The 21,958-nt window shown below is 32.7% G+C and overlaps 2 protein-coding genes and 1 non-coding gene across 3 annotated transcripts; 2 read left to right on the top strand and 1 right to left on the bottom strand.

Moving 5' to 3' along the window:
• Nucleotides 1–457: 457 nt before the first annotated feature.
• LOC130936679 (L-arabinokinase-like) lies at nucleotides 458–10,535 on the bottom strand. The gene is made up of 29 exons (XM_057866804.1): nucleotides 10,336–10,535; nucleotides 9,816–9,923; nucleotides 8,583–8,651; nucleotides 8,398–8,481; nucleotides 8,170–8,246; nucleotides 7,860–7,926; nucleotides 7,526–7,583; nucleotides 7,349–7,416; nucleotides 7,202–7,264; nucleotides 6,655–6,708; nucleotides 6,464–6,566; nucleotides 6,269–6,378; nucleotides 6,061–6,180; nucleotides 5,702–5,758; nucleotides 5,429–5,595; nucleotides 5,166–5,307; nucleotides 4,972–5,055; nucleotides 4,386–4,508; nucleotides 3,705–3,835; nucleotides 3,536–3,617; nucleotides 3,250–3,337; nucleotides 2,933–2,976; nucleotides 2,736–2,831; nucleotides 2,576–2,652; nucleotides 2,208–2,402; nucleotides 1,640–1,805; nucleotides 1,396–1,467; nucleotides 1,066–1,269; nucleotides 458–979 (listed from the first exon to the last, which is right to left on the bottom strand). Exons 1-29 carry the CDS (start codon nucleotides 10,432–10,434, stop codon nucleotides 818–820), a joined length of 2,970 nt encoding a protein of 989 aa, XP_057722787.1. The 5' UTR covers nucleotides 10,435–10,535; the 3' UTR covers nucleotides 458–817.
• A 2,912-nt stretch (nucleotides 10,536–13,447) lies between these two features.
• Nucleotides 13,448–13,571, top strand: LOC130938689 (small nucleolar RNA snoR77). Its single transcript, XR_009069845.1, has one exon. It is a non-coding gene; the product is annotated as a small nucleolar RNA snoR77 (small nucleolar RNA).
• A 2,706-nt stretch (nucleotides 13,572–16,277) lies between these two features.
• Nucleotides 16,278–20,732, top strand: LOC130934758 (uncharacterized). The gene is made up of 7 exons (XM_057864295.1): nucleotides 16,278–16,491; nucleotides 16,733–16,788; nucleotides 16,870–17,005; nucleotides 17,099–17,447; nucleotides 17,750–19,142; nucleotides 19,197–19,304; nucleotides 19,356–20,732. Exons 1-7 carry the CDS (start codon nucleotides 16,278–16,280, stop codon nucleotides 20,730–20,732), a joined length of 3,633 nt encoding a protein of 1,210 aa, XP_057720278.1.
• Nucleotides 20,733–21,958: the final 1,226 nt, after the last annotated feature.

Genomic DNA, 21,958 nt, shown 5'->3' with positions numbered 1-21,958 from the left:
CCAATGGCTTATTGTGTTATAACGAAAAAAACTCATTCTCATATGAACTGGACAAACTAAACACATTTCAAAACCAAACTCTCCTATTATTAACTTAAGTAAGCTATTCGCTATACGTTGCCTTCTGTTCAACTGTGAATTGATCACAAAACTATATTAGTTCAAAGAGATATAACAAATTCAAGGATTTAAGGTATCTTAGTCGAAACTAGTGGAACTCACTTCGGATTGGTCGGAAAATTTGGAGTATTTCCTTCTAGTTGTATCAAATTTATTTTTTCATTTTACCAATCTATTCTATGATCTTTTTCCAACGAGCTAGACCATTATCAGCTACACCTCCTTTGGATGGACTAAGCTATTGTTCAGTATAGAGTGTTTGGAACAACAAGAAAACAAAAGTTCTCACAAATTGGGCGTTAACAGTTATGCAGACGTGTACCTAGCAATAGATTTAGTAATAAGAATAAGAATTCATGTAACTGCTACAACATCCTTGGCACATTTTTTGCCAGTTGCCACTCTAGGAGAAAATTAATTTGACAAGAGCTAATAGTAACTGTCTAGTAGGATAAGAAACTTTATCAAAGGTGCGCAAATGGTATAAGTGGGAGTAAATTTGATCCAAGTGAGTTTCATAATATTACACCAATGGTGTAATGCTGTAATTACATAATCCAACTTCACCACTTTAATATTATAAACCGGCCAGGAACTTTGTTTCTGACCATAAATATAAAATTACTAATGAGAATGTTAATAATTGGTCAAAGTGTACATCATCTTAAAGGCAATGATTTCCAAGGTACTTGAACCATCATATCGGACTCCCTTCGTCACTGGTGTAACCCATTCTGACATCGGATCTGGAACCAGTTCGGTGGCGTATCTTCAGGTACCCGAACTTTCCTGAACCAGGTGACGAACCCTCGAAAATAAAAGGCAAATAACCAGTTTGCTTCTTGTACCTCTGCTGGATCTGAAATCAAAATTTGTTGAAGGTTTAAGAAAAAAATGTATCCCATGTTGGAAAATTCTGAAAAGTGGAACTGAAAACTAAGATACCTCAATAATTTGTTCACCGCTCTTGAGGCAGTTTCTACCAATTACACAAACCGTTCCACCAGAACCTCCACCAGTGATCTTTGCTCCACATAATGTTGTGTCTTCTGCTTTAGAGGCTGCACTATGCTGCACCTCCTGCACCAAGTGTACAAGCCTATCTGTTGCGTCCGAGCCAAGTCCACAAGCACTGTAGCTATAGTGACACTGCAAATCATAATTAGTTAGAACCCAAACTATTTTCCTTCTTTATGTTTTAGTTTTCTTCAATTCAAATAACACATGCAGAAAATATTAAGGAACTAAGTTGGCCAACCGAAATCATGCTTGTACCTGATATAGCAGTTCTCCTAAGGCAGTAAGTTGATCAGTTGAAGCTGTTGATGTTAGAAGTGATTTGAAGGTCTGCACACCATATCACACCAAGGAATTGATTAAGAAACTATTATGCAAGATAGGGAACAAATGACTGATGCATTTAGCAATTTGAAGTGAAAAATAAAAATGGGCAAGGAGGTGGTTAGCTTTAAATCTTTTCAATCATATAGAAAAATAGAGATTTCTCTGTAAGACTTACCTTAACTCTGAAGTTTTCATAGATGGGATGCATTGTGGGAAATCTCACTCCATAAGTTCGCTTGTCATCAATAGTAGTGACAGGATCATTGTGATTTTTGTAGGTGTCCAAAAATGATTGACCGATAATGGAGTTTGGAATTTGCTTAGCATAAAGAGCCTCAAATCTGTAAATGAAATCTGTATAAAGAAGGAATTCTATATTTGCCCGAATGTATAATGTGGTACTATTACTTACACCAGCAATACAGGAAGTGAATTGAGCATGCCAACATAAATAAAAAAGGAAAAGTCTAGGGGGCCAGTAATTTTATTGCATTTTGGCCAGCATGTAACCAGCAGATAAATGTGAGCCATTGGATGAAATCTCACACCAATCTTATACCATCAAATCATCATTGATGGCTAGTTGATGGCTACCAATCACAAATATTGCTGGCCCCCTAGCATTGCTCAATAAAAAATGCAGAACAACATAATCCATTTGATAGATTATGATCTAATTATTTTCTTACTCCTTCAAAGCCATTACTACTCATGATTTCCTTTCAAATAAACATGGAATTTACCTGTGAGGAGGCAAATTACATAAGTAGTCTAAGGAAGCTTCTTGTTTAAGTAGTTCTAAATCATCTTGTTCCACTTCATCATTGTTCACCCCATTAGTTTGCATATCAGACAATTCATCTGAAGCTTTAGACTTAATCATCTTCAGACCCATAAAGGTGCCAATTCTGACAGAACCATAGTCTGCACCTCCAATACTGAAATAGATGACAATTAGGAATTAGGATATTTCAAACACCATGAAGATATGGAATAGGTTGATATTTTCCAAGGGTGGTAAAAGATCAGCATTTCAAAGACAGTATATGTGAAAGATTATAGAAAGGGTCAAACATAAATGGAAAAACCCAAATATTGTTAGTCCATATACCTGTGTCTTATTCCAGAATCAATTCCCCAGACACGGATATGGTTGGGAATCTCTACAAGGCCAACAATCTCTGCAGGCTGCATCAATAACAAGCAGCACCAATGATATCAAGTCTAAAGAATAAGAAACACTGTTCCCTGTAGCTTGTACTGATGCATACCTGGCAAATCATAGCTAGAAGTTTGTTGGCTTCACCACATGCCGAAGTCATCTGATCCATGACACCACATGGTGCTCCTACAATGTGATTTTCCACCTAACGAATATTGTAAGAGAATGAAGTTTGATTAAAAATGCATGCAAGAGATAAATAAATATCATAGAGAATTTTGGTTGGAATATAGGATGAAGTTCAACCTTTTGGCAAAGTATAGCGAGGTCTCTTGGGTCGATATTTAATCCTGATTTGCAAATATAGAAAATAATGGAATCAGTATTTTTCTTGCACAAAATAAGGACCCGTTTAGCTTTCACTAAACATGGCTATTAAAGATCACAGAAAAGTTAACTCTTTCCCAACAAAATATATAAGAAAAAGAACTCAAATGATCTTGTTTGCAGAAAAACTTGGTGTAGCTTTCTTTCATGAGAAGAAACAATGAATCTTGTGTGATAAAAAAGGAGAGCTTGAAGTTTAATCCCTGTAAACTGAACATCAGAAAAGAGCTTATTACCATGAGCAGCTGCAATCGCAGACATACTGGCAACCTCCACAGATGCAGAAGATGACACACCTTTCCCTTCAGGAACTGCTGATGAAATCTATGCATAACAAGAAAACGAAAGTTTTCAAACCTTTACAGTATATACTGAATTACATCTCTAAGTACTTTGTTTCTCAATATACTTTATTTCCTTGATTAGTTAGAGAAGCAGATAAACCTTAACAATTATAACTTATCCCATATTTGTTTTGTTTAAACCAAGTATTCAATAACTTAATAGAGAAAGAGGAGTTACCAGCATGGTGATACTGTCGTTAAAACGCACACCCATCTCAGTCATCAAGACCAAAATTGCCCCAGCAACATATGCTGCCCACCTGTGAAGTTAATCATTCAATTAGTATAATAATAGAATGTTCTAAATGCCTAAGATGCATATAAAATGATGCATATCTACTACCCACTTTTGGGATGGATCTTGAGCAAAATATTTCCTTGCTCTCTCATAAGACATTAGCTTGCCATCTTCCATGAAATCAGACAAATCCATGTCAAATGTTGGACTACGATAGCCAAGCTCTGAGCCATATGACACCTGCACATGAAGTAATCATTTACTAAAACTGATAAAGCTATCTATATTAAAATAGATATACATCTTTTTTTCCCTTCTCTTTTTTAATCAAATCAATGTTATTTTCTCATCATGCTTCAAAAGAGACATATTTGTCAAATTTTTATATTTTCCTTCCAACCTATAATGTCAAATCTTGTATAATTCAGAAACACATCTTCATAATAGTTCAAAAGAACATCCAAATAGAGTGAGTTCAGAAACACTCCTCATATTCCATCTTATTTTACAATTTAAGCTTCACATGTTTTCAATTTCTCCGGTTAGACTACATAGAAATAGCATATTTCATATCAATAATATGGATTCACATTGATTTGTGCATTATTTCTCCAGAGAGCCTATATTGATAGGCCTCAATTGGTGTTAAATCTGTATTCTTCAACTTGGCTTGCTGTATCTTTTGATTCTTGCGATCAGAACTGTCAATCATATAATTCTAAAATCTATAAACCAACAGTCATTGTTAATTGAACAAACTATTTAGAAGCTTTGCACATTTTCAACATACAATTTGTAAAACAGCAGTAGCCTCTCCTCTGTCATTCTGTCGCGCCGCAGCATGTTTCCACAGCTTATGTTTACTTGGATGGAGCCTTTGTAGAGCAACATGGCAGGCTTCTTTGATTGGCATCTACAAGATAATGTTACAAAAGAAGCAATGTCAATATGATATCTCAAATTGAATTTGCACAGCAACACAGCAGGCTCCTTTGAGTGAATATTTGTCTATATTTTCTGGAATAACCTGTTCGGTCAATAACATTCTGAAGTAACTATTTATGAGGCTCTACCTAATTAATAGCTTTAACTTTTAGGACAATGAACTCTTTTACATTATTATAGAAAGAATACTCAACTATTTGGAAGATTTTTTAAGCAAAACTCTATCAGTAGCACTGGAATATACAAATAATGAAAATAAATGTTGTACGGTAACATTACTATCTCAACAAGAAGCACCTATGAGACTTTTATTCTTTCAAGTAATTATCAATTAAAGTATTGACCTTTTAGTTCCGGGACATGTTTTGTGCTGATGCTTAACTTTACATATCACTAATGTTATGCTTGTACAGGAGAGATAGAGATATAACCTGAAGAACAAGGCTTCCAGAATAGTCAGCAATACCACCCATGACATCTAACCTTCCAGGAGCTCTTGTCACATATATTTCTTCCTGTCATAATGATTCAACATCAATAATTGAAAGAACCAATAACAAAAAAGGACATTTGTAGTGTAATATCAAAAAAATAAAACAAATAAAAAAATGGCAATGGTCAAGACCTCCCAGTTGAACAGAGAAGCTGCAGCCCTACTCTCCCGCCTTTTGGGGTTCGCATGTAATTCAGTTAAGCTATGTAAGAAAGCCACAGTATCTGGAAAACCTTGAACATTTCCGTGCAGAATCTCAAAGTCATCTATTACACTGAAGAAAGAATACAAGGAAATAAAGAGGCATTTAAAACAAGAACGTTTTTATAAAACCAAACAGACTTTTTATAGTCACAAAAAAGATTGCGAGCACTTCGAAGTAAAATGAAACTTACGATTCAACCAAAGCACTCTCAAAATCTGCTGGCCGATCTGATGGTCGCCGGCCAAGTTGGCTTTCAGCATTTACATACCATTCTGGGATTGCGACGTCTCGGCCAGTGGCCCTTTGCAGTTGATACCCAAGAACAATAGCATCACGTAATCTTCTTGCCCCACTAAGCTGCACATTGAATTGAAAGTCCATGTTCAGTCTTTTCTCCAAATCTTCATGAAACCAGAAGCTTGAGAACTAAAACCGTAACTAATAGGTATCAATAGTCCTTTACCTTATCTGATGCATAATTTTTTCCAAATGCAGTCTCCTGTAGGATGTGGGCAGCCATCTACATTTGAAAATTTTATTGAAACATGACAAGTTACTACATGCAAAAGAAGCTGTAGCAAGGAGCAACTATACTGAGTTAATTATTTACACATGCTTTCATTCTTATTCCATTTGTTTCAATGAGTCAATCCATTTAGTTTCATCATTTTTCATTAAGTAGCCACTCTGGTTTATTCCGGAAACTATACTGGAGGGAAATTCTTAAAGTTTACATGATAATTAACAAATAAAGCATTATGAAAGCACCTATGCAAAATGATACCATCGAAAGAGTCGATTAATTCAAGAATAAGATGATACCTCAGCACCATTAATGCCTCCTTCATAGCAGGGATTCAAACTTACTGCACGTTCAAGATAAGGTCTCCAGTGACCAGTGAGTAAATCCCTCCTAATCATTTCAACGCCACATTGATAAAACTACCAAAGAAAAAATAGATAATTACTTAGGCACTCAAGAGGTGGAAAAATACTTTATACTAATATAAAGAAAGTAGAGAGGTAGTACCTCAAGCATATTTCTCAAGAAAGGCTCTTCGTTGAAATAATCTCTACGTACAAACACAAAAGGACACTTATATGCCAAGGCTTCACTTGCAGTTCCATATCCAATTTTTCCTGAAATAATAATAATAATAATAACAACAACAACAACAACAACTCACGAAATTAACATTTAAAAAAATGAAAGCCTCAAACTGACCAAGCATACAATCACATGCTGCAATAATATCAGGAGTATATGCTTCTTTATCAAGTTTTCTGAAGTTTGGAGGAAGGTCGGTGCTCTCAGAAGCTCCACAAACCTGGATCACCAAATAACATGTATGTGAAAAGTAAAAATAAAAAATAATGTGACAACTCAAAACAGAATGGTGGAGAAGGAGTACGTACCAAGCCGAGCCAGCCAGATGGCAAGAATTCCTCCTTTAGCTGCCATCCTCCTGGCTGGAGAAAAACAAAATCATATAGGCAGAAGTCAGAAGTCAGATGGTGAGCATGATTCTGTTTAGAGTCTTAGAACCAGAAATATCACAAGATTTCAATATTTAGAATTTTTGACTCACATACTCTCATAGACACAAAGGCATAACATTCAAATTCTTAGGGACTACCATTTTTTTATTTATCAAAATCTAAATTACAGAGTGAAAACATGCAATATCCAAATGACAGTTCTTGTTAACTGGCTTTATTGAATGCATTGTTTAGTATGTTTGGCAAAGATTGTGTGTGTACTAAAGACTTGTCTTGTTAACTGGCTTTATAGAATTCAGGAGAAGGAAGAAAGCAAAAACTTTTGTGGGAGAAAGAAAAACAAAGAAGCCTAGAACAATTGCCTTCAAGTTCTGTTTTTCTTTTAAAAAATAGAAAAAAGAAAGAAAGAGAAAAGACTACTAATAATAATAATAATAATAATAATAAAGATTTAAGTAATAACCTGTCCACCAAAGTTGAGAATAACTAACTTCACATCATCAGCTACACCAAGATCCTCCCTCACCTTCAACAAAGAAAATTAAAAGTTCATGGATTAGGAGTTAAATCATCCTATGAAACAGCTCCACAAAGTTTTGTTTGGCAGTACCTCTTTTGGAGATTTATGCAACCTCCTCACAACAAGAGGAACATCAATAACATCACGAAAAGCAGGCACTACAAAGATAGATGCCACATTTATCATTAACTATATTCAAGACGAAATTTAGGAGGATTTCATTTAATGTTAGGCTATTGTAATTTAATTATCTAAGAACTGGCTTACTTGGGCAATATCCCGGGAGTCGGATAAGGAACTCGCAGTGGGAATAGTCCTCAGCGATCTGAATCAATGATGTGCAGATATAGTTATATATCTTGTTTCAAGTACAAAATATAGCATGAAAAAGAAAAGGTAGACTAATTACAGTTCAAAAGAATTCTACTTTCAAAAATATGTCCCTAACACCCAAAAGAATCTGGATAAGAATAGCACAAATGCATTTTAAAAAAATACAAAATAACACTGGGTACAAGGTAGACAATCAGAAACTTCTAATACTTCTGTCAAATAATGTGCAAAAGGGAGCAGATAATTTCCTAAAGAAAATTTTTATAACCTGCCACACTATTGAGCGATGATGTATTCCAGCAGCCATGACATATTCTGCATAGATGAAGTCCCAACTGAAATCATAAGATATGGAATGAGGGTAAGGACAAGCACAAGACATGACGAGATTATCCAGCTGCAGACAATCAAGGCATTGAACTGGCAACTAAAATCAATCCCCAGCATTGATTTAAATATTCATTCATCATTGGCAAACAGCATATATTCTTGCAATCCATAGTCCCTCCACCTTAAACAGTACTTTAGGTAACAAAAGTGAATAACATTATGAAGGAAAAATGATGCAACTGAGTTACCTAAAATTGGTTACACAGACAGACCGAATACCAGCATCTGCTGCTGCACGACATGCTACTGGGACAACATCAGATACCTGATATCTCAGATTAGTTAAACATAATTCATTATTGTGTAATGCTGTTTTGTTTAGAGTAAGACAGCTCCCCTTGACTTATATTTTAATATCAAAACATTGTGATTTTCTTGTCGATTCCAATCAAAAAAGGAGAGAGTATGTCCCATACCACTAAGTCAGCTTTGATTGAATTCAGCCATTCTGTTTCTTGTGCCAAGATTTGCGCACGAGGCTTCACTGCTGTCTCAGAATACTAATCCAAGTACAACTCAAGCGATCAGCAACATAAACAGAAGCAGAAAGTATTGCCAAAATATAACAACTATAAGTAATATAATTTGGTGGTTTCTATACCTTCTCCAAAGAGGCAAGACGATCAACCGTCAAAGCATCTGCCTGAACTGCTCCGCAGTCCAAAAGCACCTGTTTTATATAAATACATAAACATGCATTCTCTTTGAAACCAGTCTTTGATTTTTAAGAGATTTCCCTTGGACAAAACTAGGATACAAATTCTCAAAGCAATAAAAAGTAAACGTTTTAGATGCCTAACTAATCCTGATACTCTAGAACTGCTTCAACATTTGTTCTAGCTGTAGCTAACATGCACTTTTTCATTGGATTTATAAACATGCCCCCTTGCAGGTAGCACTTGAAAGTTCAGTTGAGCATTTTATCCTTCTAAAAATCTTGCATTACCCATTTGAAGATGTGCATGTCTATATATTTAGTTTAAAATTGCCTTCTTTTTTTTTTCCCCTAAACTCCAATTAAGAGATAAACAATAAAAATATGGTCATTTAAAACTTGAAAAAGATAATAACACAAATTTTGAGTTTACATTGGGTTTACAATAGGGAATAAATATGTTTTTCAGTTCATAACTTCATGTAAATATAATTCATTTGGTTGATTGGATTGTTTTAGCCTTAAAAATTGGAGTATTCAAATCAAATAAAATCCAATCAAAACTAATCCAATTTGAACTACATTAAATAATAGCATAAAATATAATTTTTTTATTATTAAATTTATCCTTTTAATTTTAACATGTTCAGCTAATGTATTATTCTTACTTAAATAACATTTTCTAAATATTGTCTTTTTCTCTCTTGTTTACTTACTTACTTTTAGTTTTTAATATTCAAAATTTAAAATTTATAATTGTCAAAATTTAATAAACTTATCCAATCAAAATCACAACAGCTTATATAATTCAAATTTGATTAGTTTACTTTTAAATTTGATCCTATAATAATAAATGAAAAATCTAAATCCATATGTACTCCATAGTCACCAATGTTTGAGCACTAACTAGTGCGTACTCTTTTTTTTCTGAATTTTATTATTTTTATTTTTTTATAAAATTTAAAAAATAAAAAATATTAAAATAAAAATAGAAAATAAAATACAAACCAAAAAGTAATTATTTTTTAATTATCAGCTTGTTTCATCTTTTCTTTTTTCTTTATAAAAAAAAGACTTAAAAAGTTTAAAGTTGAACTAAAAAAAAGTTGAAAAAGAGAAAAAAAAAAAAAGAGAAGTTATGGTTTCCGAAGGCATTGATGATAACAATAAAAGACTGACCTTACGAATGAACAATCGAGGAGAATCAACTGCAGAGGTAAAAACAAATGCAGGTGCACCCGTCACTACATGCACATCATGTCCTGCTAGGATCAACTGCCGAACCACCTACTCATCCATTCCAAACCAAAATTCACATTATAATCACAAGATACAATATATTTTCAATTGAGATCATCATCGTTGGAGATTTTTTTAGCCAAATTTTCAGCTAATTAATCTTAAAATATATGTGATGCATCAGCTTGTTAATTCTCCTATTTCACTTTGCACTTTTAATCCATCACAATTCTCAAATGATAAAATATTTAATCCGTTTCCAAGAGAAAACCTTTATTTCTTTTCAAAGCAAAAAGTGAAAAGCGCATAAACAAAAATCAATTCGATTTTTTCGGATACAAAAAAGAGCAAACAATCGCCGCATTGAACCAAAAAGTGATGGACGAGTACAAAGGAGAAAATTGAGAAAAATAAAATAAATTATAAAAAAAAAAAAGAGGGAATGAATAAGAAGAAAAACCTCGGCAACTCTGGTGGCGTGGCCAAAACCATGGCCAGTAACATAGTAAGCGAAGACGAGGTGCTTGCTCGAAGCTGAAACTGCTTCCTCAATCCTCATTTTGATCTTTTTTTCCAGATCAAAACTCGGAATGATTTATTTTTTCTTTTCTCTCTTTTTTATTGTGTTTTTTTTGTTTTTAAGTTGTTCCGTTTTCCTTGAATTTCGGAAAGCTAGGTAATAAATAAGATTCAAGACACGTGATTTGTTAATCCAAAATCATATAGACCTTTAATATCTCTTAACTAACAGAAAGAGAAGAAGTTTGTATATAAAATTTTAACATTCCATTATTAAAGAGAGAAGGATGAGCATTAAAATTTGGTTGGATTAAAACTTTTTTCTTTGATTGTTTTAATTTAAATTTATTTTATTTTTTATTAATATTAAATTATTATAAAATTAGTCACAAAAAATTATTATAAAATTATTATAAAAACAAAAAATAAAAAGTTAAATGAATTAAAAAGATAAAATACTCTTTTAGGATTAATTTAAAAGACTAAATAGTCACCAAAAAAATTTAAAAGACTAAAATATTTTTAACAATGTTTTTTTTACTAAAGATAGGGAGCCTCGAATTCACGACTTTTTAGATGAGTATAGAAAGATTATGCCATTTGAGTTATAACTCATTGGCTAATAATAAATTTATTTAATTTGAATTAAAAATTTAATTTAATTAAAAAAAATAAGACAAGTTTTTAATTAATTTTAAAAACACAAAAATTCTTTTTTAAATAAAACCAATTTTGTGTAAGCATATATTTATGAAACAATATTATAAATTTTTTATATAAATAAAAGAAATATAAAATTTATGTTTTTCCTTTATTATTTGTCTTATTTTAATATAATATAATTTGAATTAAAAAAAATTATTTTCTATTCAAATTTTAAATTTTTTTTAATTTAAAAGAAAAGAGGTAAGATAAATACAAAGGATATAATAAATATTTTAATTCTAAAAAATTAATTTAAAAATTTTAAAAATAATTTAATTCTACCAAAATTTAAATTACTATCACTTTTCTAACTGGCTATTTTTATATATGAATTTAACTGGATCAAACGTGGATGAATGAGACGACAAGATAAGTAAACTAATTTCTTAAACCAGTAGATTAATTAATTAATAATTAATCACTTGTAGTTTAAAAATAGGACCAAGATTGAAAACTTGATTTAATTAATTGATTGAAAGCATTTTAGCAATGAGAAAAATAATTTCTATAAAAATTAATAATTAACAATAAGTAGTACTGAGTATAAAAAATAAATATATAGATATTAAAGTATGAGTGGGCTTATGTTGTTATCAACTTATCATCATTGTCATGAACTCGTCATCATAAAGAGAATATGGACAAAATAATGAGGCATTGATGGATTTGATGATGCTGATTTAAAAAAGAAAAAATGGATAGAGATGAGTGACGAGGATTTGGATTGAGAAGTGTGTGAGAATGAGAGTGAAATGAGTTGTGTTGCGTGCCAAACTTGTTTGAAATCCATCCATAATCAAAATAATGAGAAAGAAATTCTCTGGTCTTGTTGAGAATATTTGATAGCATATATGCTGAAAAGTCAAAATATTAATAATTAGTACACATTTTTTATTTTCTAGTACATAAAATTTTACTTTTAATGTTATAAATAGAAATAAATAGTTCTAACTTTTACCATCCAATAATTAATAGATTGTTATTTTTTTTTTTTTCAGAATCATACAATGACTCTTTCATTTTATGGTGGCTACTACTTTCGCTGCCACGGTCATCAATCTCATCATGTTCGTTACTAAATACAGCAATCACATGTGCATAGGTTAATTCGAGAAAGGGACAAGTAACGAGTAATAAAGACACCAAACTATAAAAGATATGGTTATATATTATATGCTGACTTTGATAGTGTCTAAGTAGTGAAAATGTTAAAATTATAATTTCATTTTAGCCTAAATTAAGGAGTAGTTATAATTAAAGGCAGTAAATAATATAGAAGAATGTTAAGAAACTAATATTCATAATTAATGAGCTGATTTTGGAAATTGAGAGTTTCACCTCTTTGTCTATTGAGAATTGAGATGTTGCATAATTGTTTGGAGAAGAGATATGTTTCCAGATAGCATTGCTTTTAATCGAGTTTTTTTTTTTTAGTTGTGTATGGTATTTTCTAACCCGACAGACTAAAAATTATTCTATCACGGATCTAAATTCTATTTAAGGGTTTGTTGCTAGTGAATAGATTATTGTATATACAAGAGCAGCCGACGAATGAATTGATTACTTAACTTCGTTATTTCTTTTTTTTTTTTCTTTTTTTTTTTGGACTTGGGCTATGCCCAACAACCCAAATCCGACTCCAAGAACCACCCGAGACCCGACTCACTCCCTAAATTGAATGTAGCGCTACTCATGTGTTATCCCTGGCCGCCATTACTTTGAAGTTTTTTTTTTTTTTTTTGGTCTTGGCATTACTTTGAAGTTTGAATAGACTCCATAGTCTATAGCCATGAATTAAGCTACCATGTGCGTGTGGTTGGTTGGGCCTTTTCGGCCCCTTTCTTTTATAATTTTGGAATACACTTGTACAGCTTTTCCAATGGGCCAAAATGAGCCCATTTTAGAGTAAGTGCCGCATCAGTTCAGTCATCATCCAAACCCTACCTAAGAGCAAAGACAAAAAAAATTCACCCAAACCCTACCTTTTTGAATCTTCTTTCTCTTCCTATATATACCATGGCATCCCTAAATTCTTCAACAGAGGTTAGGGTTTTCCTCAGGCGCAGTTGAGTTTCTCTCTGTTAGTTCAATGTTTGATATTTATTCGTTTCTTCTTTTACTGATTTTTATGGGGCTGGAGTTTGGCTCTTTGGCTTCTATAATCTCGTGCTTTAGAGATGAATGCAGCTCCCTATAAAAAATCCCAATCAGCCTCTTCTTCACCCACGATACCTACGAAGTTTATTCAATCGATCTAGCGTATCACTTTTGGTGTAAGGTTGATACATGCTTTAATTTGGATAATTTTAAGAAATAATTGAAAATATTTAATTATCGAGTAGTAATTCAGGCAGCCTCCTTGACACGATTAAATGACAAGAGGGGCGTTAAACTGCTCGTAAATTAAATCCTTTTGCTCTTCAGACTTGCTGAGATTTTCTCTGAAGCTGGTCTAGTAAGCTCAAGTATATTATTTAATTATTTATTAGTTAATTTTTTTATTATTTTTTTAAATAAGCTTCCGTGGTTTTTCCTTATTTTTTTTGATTGATTTTGTATTAATTTTTTTTGTTCACGCAACTTAGGTTTCTCTGCTAACTTGTGTGGTTTGAAAAATTAAATTAATAATGTCAGTTAATGGTTTGTATTTTAAAATTTCTTGATAAATTATAATACGTTAAAAGAATGGTCCAGAGAATGAGGAGGGATTTTAGTCTAAATGGAATCAGTGGTAATTTGAAGGGTCAACAGTGTTTTTGGAAACGACAAGTGTGATAGAACTGAATTGAAAAATTTGAGTTAATTCAATTCAGAAGAATTAGTTTATAAAAAATTAGAATTGAGCCACTCGAGTGAAGCTGACAAGTGAACGTCATAAACGTCATAAGATAATGGATGTTGAAAATTTAGAAGGAGATGCAGAGAGAAGGAATGAATTTGAAAACTTAAATCTGAAAGAAATTGTCTTCTTTTTCCATGTTGTTTAACACTCTCTCCGTTTAGATGTAGAGGATGGCTTGTTTCTCCCTTTGATATTAAGTTATTAACAATGTTATTAAATTTTTAAAAGAGTTTAGCAAGTTTTTGGGAATATTGGGTTAGCCAGATTGTCAAAAAATGCGTTCATTAATTATTAGGGGAAAAAATTGTGTGTTTTTTACTAAGTAAATACTAAATAGCTTCTGCCCTAAGACTGTATCGATTAATCCGTCCGTTTATTTGTGGCTTTCGTGTAGTGGCTTTCGTGTAGATGTTATGTCGACTTTTATTGTTGTAGCTATTATTATTAGGATAATTTACTTAAATAAAATGATTGGAAAAAATCTTTATTCAAATGTAACCATAGTTGTCAGAACTGAACTGGTAATCGAATCGGTTAAGTCACTGAGTTACTGAGTCATTGGTTCAACCGGTGGATCATTGGTTGAACCGGTTGACTCGATACTATACAAATAAAAAATAAAAATAGTCAAAAACCTAAAATTAAATTTTGAAAAATATATATTTTTACTAACATTTTAAGAACAATTAGGTCGAATTCTATAAATAACTAATACAAAAATAGACATATAATTAGTTCATACTACTATATAATATTTTAATTAGACACAATAAGAATAACCATCTATGAATTATATTCAAAGAATAATTTCAAGGTTTAAATATTTTTATATAATTAAATAATTATATAAATTAATTTTTTTTCTCAGAATAAATAATTTTTATTTTATTTTTATATTTATTATTACTTTTTATTTTAAAATTAATTAATTTGTACTTCAATTAAAAAATAATTAATTTAAAAAATATTGAGTTAAGTATTTTCATATATATATATATATATATATATATATATATATATACGTATTAGTTATAAAGAATTGAAATATATATTATAAAAAGCATTAGCAATACTAAAGAAATGAGATAATGCAGTGGTTGCAAACTTTGCAATGCATTTTTCCAAATTTCAAACCCGCATGCTGACGTCAGCGTGACGTCATCGGTATGCAGGTTGACCGGTCCGGTCCGATTATTTTTACACATAAAGCAAGGCAGGTAAGTACGGTTTACGAATGAGACAAAGTGAGTATAAACCGCGAGAAATAAGAAACCGTGCTAGGTTTTCACTGTTCATGAGTAGTCAGTGTGATCATAAAATCCCATAAAATCCCCTACTACCGTTTATATGTGGAGTAATATAAATACAAAATTCACGTATTATTTATTTACGTAAAATTTGTTTATGGACTCAATAAACTTGTTTACATTTTATTGTTTTAATATAATTTGAATTGTATTAGTATATTTTTATAAATTTTAATCAATTTAATCTTATTTAAATAATTAGATTTTTAAATTATAAAATTTGTATTAATATGTAATTTAAAATTTAAATAGATATAATTTAAATTAATAATTTATAAAATTATATGTATTCGTATTATTGTACTCATATGATTAATTATATTTTGAAAATCAAAGATGAGCGGTGGAGTGAGCGGGGAAGAGACTTTGGAGCGAGAAAAGATTCTCTTAGGAGGTCCATAATTGATCGAGGGAAATTATGTGGCTGTGAAGTCTTGGGATCAAGAGTTTAGATCAAGTGAAAACTGTTTTGGAGCAACTTTAGTGTGGATTAGAATTTCCGGATTACCAATTTGGTGCTACCAATAAGATGCAATGCTCCGTGTTGCGGCTGCAGTTGGCATTCCTGTTAAGGTTGATTTGGCAATTGATTTGGCAACAAAATTAGCTGAAAGAGGACGATATGCTCGAGCCTGTGTTAAGATAGATTTAGGATTGCTAGTGACTAAGAAGATTCTTGTTGAAGGTGTTGAATATGAGGTTGAATATGAAAGTCTTCACCTTATTTGTGGCTCCTGTCTCAAGTTTGGTCATGATATGAAGGTGTGCAAGACTGACAGCAATGCGGGAGGAGGAACTAATGCCAAGGTGGTCAGCGATGTAGCAAAGCATCCAGAAAGCTAAAATTCAAAAAATCCAGTGCATGTGAAAAATGCAAGTTTTTATTTTAGCAAGAATCTTGGAGATGAGACTGTAAATGTTACTGTCCCGAATTTGGTGGATAGTGATTTGCATGCTGTTCATGTAGAGCATGCACAACATGAGGATTTGGAAGGCTGGACTCAAGTGATTAGGAAAGGAAAGTATAAAATGGGTCAAAATCCTTCTCCTAGCACCCATAAGGTCCAACCAAAAGCAAAGAAGACTCCTAACAAGGCTACCAATACTTGGACAAGGCCTAATCACCAACGTACAACACATGCTACTGGATCCAAAGTAAAATTAAGCAGGGGCATCAATATTGGAAAACCGATTAGTGTGGCTTCTTCGGGGACCCGGCACAATGTTCATCATCAGCAGCAAGGTGAGACAACAAATGGCACTGTGTGAAAGCGTCCTCGCCCAAACTCTTTGCAGAATTCACCAGTAGATAAGGATGGAGCATCGACGGCAGGTATGGTGCAAGTTTTAACGGAGAAAATTGGGTTATAACTTGAGAGTCCATTAAAGGCAGGATCGTCGAAGACAGGGACATCATGTTGAGTCTCGGGTTTGTTATTGGAGCTCCCTTTTTGCTATTTTTATGGATAGTTTCAATATCATAGCATGGACTGTGAGGGGTGCGTCTAACAAGATGGCTCGTGTGCATTGCAAAAATTTGGTGAGAATATATAAACCATCTTTCTTCTTTCTCTTTGAGACTCATACTATGTTTAATAATTTGAAGAATTTTTTGGATAAGTTGGGTTTTCATTGTGTTGGTATTGAGGAAGTAGTAGGACACAGGGGTGGCATTTGGTTTCTATCTTCTATTGCTAATACTTCTTGTGTGGTTATTGATCAAATTGACCAATGTATCACAGTGAAAGTGAGTGTGGGTAACTTAATTTGGCTTTGTAGTGCAGTATACGGGAGTCCTCAATTCGAAAAAAGATGTGTGCTTTGGGATCATTTGCGTTCTATTAATTCAGGCCATAATGGACCATGGATAGCTGTTGGTGATTTTAATGAGATTGTAGCACCAGATGAGAGTACATGTGCTTATTTTTCTTCTCACAGAGCTAGTCTATTAGCTACTACTCTAAATGATTGTGAGCTCTTTGATCTTAAAGTGACTAGTAGGAGATATACTTGGTATAGAGCAGTTCAGGCTGGCAGGGACTTGGCTAAAAGATTGGATAGAGCTCTAGTTAATGAGGCGTGGATGACAATGTTTCCTGAGGGTTATTCTGAAATTCTTAGCAGGCTTCATTCTGATCATTGTCCTATTTTAGTTCGTTGTCATGATAGCCCCAGAGTGAAAAGTTCTCGTTCTTTTAGGTTCCAAGCTGTGTGGGCAACATATCCTTCTTATAAACATGTTATTAGTAAGGCTTGGAATCAAGAGTTTGGAGGCGTTACTAAAAGGCTGAAGATGGTTCAACAGGCTTCTTTGGACCTCAACTCAAAAATTTTTGGAAATATTTTTGTGCGAAAAATAAGCTGGAATATCAAATTGATCAGATTCAACAGCGTTTAGAGGTTACCGATGTGTTATCTCTGAGAATTAAATAAGCTGAACCGAGGGAAAATTACAATAGGCTTTTATTGCAAGATGAACTTTTTTTGTACCAAAAATCTAGAGAGCAGTGGGTCAAGTTTGGGGATAGAAACACTAAATTCTTTCATCTTCAGACTTTGGTGCGTAGAAACCATAATAGAGTACATGGATTATATGTTAGAGATGGGTCTTGGTCTACTGATCCAGATATTCTCCAGGAAGAAGCCCTCTCTTTTTACAAGAATCTCTTTGGTACAACGGAAGAGGTTGAGGTTGATTGTTTAGGGGATGTTCCGTTGCCCACTCTAAGCACTGAGGCTTGTGCTAAGTTAATTGACCATGTCTCTTTTGCGGAAGTCAAGTCAGCAGTATTCAGTATGAGCCCTTTTAAGGGTCCTGGTCTAGATGGCTTTCAAGCTTATTTTTTTAAAGAATATTGGGAGATAGTAGGCACTGAGATTTGGAATATTGTCCGGAGTGCTTTTTTGGGAGAGTTCTTAAATCCTAGCATCATGGAAACTCTGATTGTGCTTATTCCTAAAATTGATAACCCTATCTTTATGAAGGATTTCAGGCCTATTAGCTTGTGTAATGTTGTTTATAAAATTATCACCAAAGTATTGACTAACCGACTTCGGCCTTTTCTTCCAGATATTGTTAGTCCTTTACAAGGAGGTTTTATTCCGGGTCGTGGTGCTCCTGATAATATTATTGTGGCCCAAGAAATTCTGAATTTCATGAAGCACACAAAATCCAAGAAAGGTACTCTTGCTTTTAAAATTGATCTTAAAAAAGCTTATGATAAGGTGGATTGGAGGTTTTTGGAGAGTACTCTCATTGCTTTTGGTTTTCCTATCATCATTGTTAATTTGATTATGAATTGTGTCCGTGCATCATCTCTTTCTATTATATGGAATGGGAATAGATTGGATAGTTTTGCTCCTAGAAGGGGGCTTAGACAGGGCGATCCAATGTCTCCTTACTTATTTGTGCTTTGTATGGAAAGACTTGCTTGCTATATATCTCAAAAGGTGGTCGAGGGTGTGTGGAAACCAGTTTCTGTCACTAGGGGTGGCCCAAAATTTTCTCATTTGATGTTTGCAGATGATCTCTTACTCTTTTGTCAGGCTACAAAGAGTCAGGTTCAAATGGTCATGCATTCTCTTAACATTTTTTACAAGGCATCTGGCATGAAAGTGAATTTTGAAAAGTCTAAAGTTTTTTGTTCTAAAAATGTGACTGCTCATAGAAGAGATATTTTTAATAGTGTTTCTTCAATACATTTTGCTTTGGACTTAGGAAGATATCTTGGAGTTAACCTTAATCATTCCCGTACCAGTAGGGCTTCTTTTCATTCGGTGATTGAAAAGGTGAGGGGAAGATTAGCTAATTGGAAAGGAAGGCTTCTAAATAAAGCAGGGAGACTTTGCCTGATCAATTCTGTTGCAGCATCCATTCCTGTCTATCATATGCAGGTATCTTTTTTTCCAAATTGGGTTTGCGATAAATTGTCTTCTATGATGAGACAGTTCCTTTGGAAGGGTCAAGTTGATGGTAGAGGTCTTTCTCTTGTTAATTGGAGAACCATGATCACTCCAAAGAAATTTGGTGGCCTGGGTGTTAGAGATCCTGCATGTGTTAATATATCTTTACTTGGTAAATTGGTTTGGTAACTTTTTCATTATCAGGACAAGCCTTGGGTTGTTCTATTGAGGGTGAAGTATCTGAGGAATGAGGGAGTTTTAGATGACCATGTCCCTCGCAATGCTTCTCATGTTTGGAAGAGTATCTCAAAGGCTTTTGGTGCTCTTAAGGATGCCTTCTCTTGGTGCGTTGGGTCACTTGATCAATCCTTTTGGTTTGACAATTGGAGTATTGAGGGCCCAATTGCTCAAGATGTTCCTTTTGTACATATATCTGACTCTGATTTAACTATTAGAGACGTTTGGAAAGATGGTCAATGGAATCTCCATGATATTTTCTCTATCATTCCAGAAGATGTCAAACAGCGTTTGAATGATTATAATCCGGATTTGAATGCTGGAGAGAGTTCGGGTTGGTCGTGGGGTGTGGCATCTTCTAGACACTACTCAGCTAGGAGTGGGTACAGTTGGCTAGCCAAAAGAAAGTTTGACTGGAATGAGCATGATAATTGGTTGTGGATATGGCGACTGCATATTCCTGAGAAGTACAAGTTCTTGATTTGGCTCAATCTTCATAATGCTATTCCTATGGCAGAGTTTCATTTGGGTCGTGGTTTAGCTTTATCTAGCACATGTCATCGATGTCAGAATGATTCTGAATCGATTTTTCATTGTCTTCGGGAGTGCCCTAGTGCCAAGGAGGTCTGGAACCTTTTAGGCCTGTATTCAGATAACTCGAATTTACCTGATTGGCTCTACAGATGTGCAAAGAGTCGAGATATTTTTCTTTTCTTTTCGACCATCTGGAGGATTTGGAGAAGCAGGAATCAGGACTTATTTAGTATAGATGATTCATGGAGTGCTAGTAAAGTGGTGAGTTTGATTCGTAGTTCAGTAAGGGAGTTTCACACTATTTTTTCTATGCATCAATCTTTGTCTCCTCCTTCACTTTGTTTGCATTGGGTTCCACCTCCAGTTCATTCTGTTAAATTGAATTGTGATGCTAGTTGGTTTGCTCCTTTTGGCTATGCTGGTTTTGGTTGTATCATTTGCAATCCTGATGGATGTTGGTTGAAAGGTTGCACTGAAAAAGTCGAAGTGTGCAGTGTTCTTTTTGCTGAATTGTATGCAATTTGGAGAAGTTTACTTCTTGCTTGGGAGAGTGGATTTCGTGAGGTTATTTGTGAAACAGACTGTTTAGAAGCTCTTTTCTTGGTAAACCAAAGAGTGCTTCGTAAGGATATTCCGGAATGGGATTTGGCAAAGCATATACAGGAGGTTATGAATTGGAATTGGAGAGTCTCTATTCTTTTAATCAGAGGACTGCAAATAGTGTTGCAAATTGTATGGCTAAAGCAGCTACTTTTGGCACAGACATTCACTCGAATTGGAGCCAACCATAGAGTGAGCTTCAACATCTAATAGATTTAGATATGACCCTAGCCAGTTAATTTGGTTTTGTCTCTTTTTTTCTTTCTTTTCTATTTAGTCACAAAAAAAATATGATTAATTATATTTATTCAATTTTTAAAAAATAACAGTGGTTAATTTTTTTATTTAAATACATTTATATTATTTTCAAATTAAAAAATATACTTATTTAAAATAATATGAGTATGTTTATTTAAATTTAAAAAAATTTAAAATAATAAGAGTATGTTTATTTAAAATATTAAAATTTTAAATTTTAAATAAACTTACTTATATTAATTTTAAATTTTATTTAAAATAATACAAATATATTTATTTAAATTAAAAAATTAAAATAATAAGAGTATATTTATTTAAAAAATTTTAATTTAAAAATAATATAAGTGTATTTATTTGTTAATTAAAAATTAATAACCGTTATTTTTTTTTTAAAAATCGAATAAATATAATTAATCATATGAATACAATAATACGAATACATATAATTTTATAAATCATTAATTTAAATTATATCTATTTAAATTTTAATTACAAACTAATATAAATTTTATAATTTAAAAATCTAATTGTTTAAATAAAATTAAATTGATTAAAAATAAAAATATACTAATACAATTTAAATCGTATTAAAACGTAAATAAGTTTGCTGAGTCCATAAACAAATTTTATGTAAATAAATTAGTTTAGTTAATGTGATAGGTGAATTTTGTGCAAACTTTATGAAAACACAATAAAAATAAATAAATCCTAAAAAATAACATGATTTTTTTAGAATTAATTTTTTTTATATTTTATAATAGAAATAAAAAATCTGATTAATATTGAGCTGGTCTAATATTTTAGATAATTTTGTTTTTTAGTGTAATTCGAATTGCATCCCTTATAATTCGAATGAGTGTAATTCGAACTACCCTGGGTCAACCTGCGTGCATAATTCGAATCAGGTAGGTTCGAATTACGTACGAATTTTGGCTGCATATTTCGAACTTATCAACTTCAAATTACTGTTGATTTGTAATTCAAATTAGTTTGATTCAAATTACATACAAACAGTTGATCCATGTTACATTTTTTACTTTGGTTGAATAATGTAATTTCTCCTCTCTATTCTGGTTTAATAGTGTGATTTGCCCTTATTATTTAGAAAATTCTCTTTCTCACTTGCCACTGTAAAATACTTCTCTTCAATAGCTTGAATCTCACTTATATGTATAAAT

This window comes from Arachis stenosperma, chromosome 6, assembly GCF_014773155.1.
Source record: "Arachis stenosperma cultivar V10309 chromosome 6, arast.V10309.gnm1.PFL2, whole genome shotgun sequence".
Classification (NCBI taxonomy): domain Eukaryota; kingdom Viridiplantae; phylum Streptophyta; class Magnoliopsida; order Fabales; family Fabaceae; genus Arachis; species Arachis stenosperma.
The sequence above is the reverse complement of the archived record's forward strand: the minus strand, read 5'-3'. Positions and strand labels throughout refer to the sequence as shown.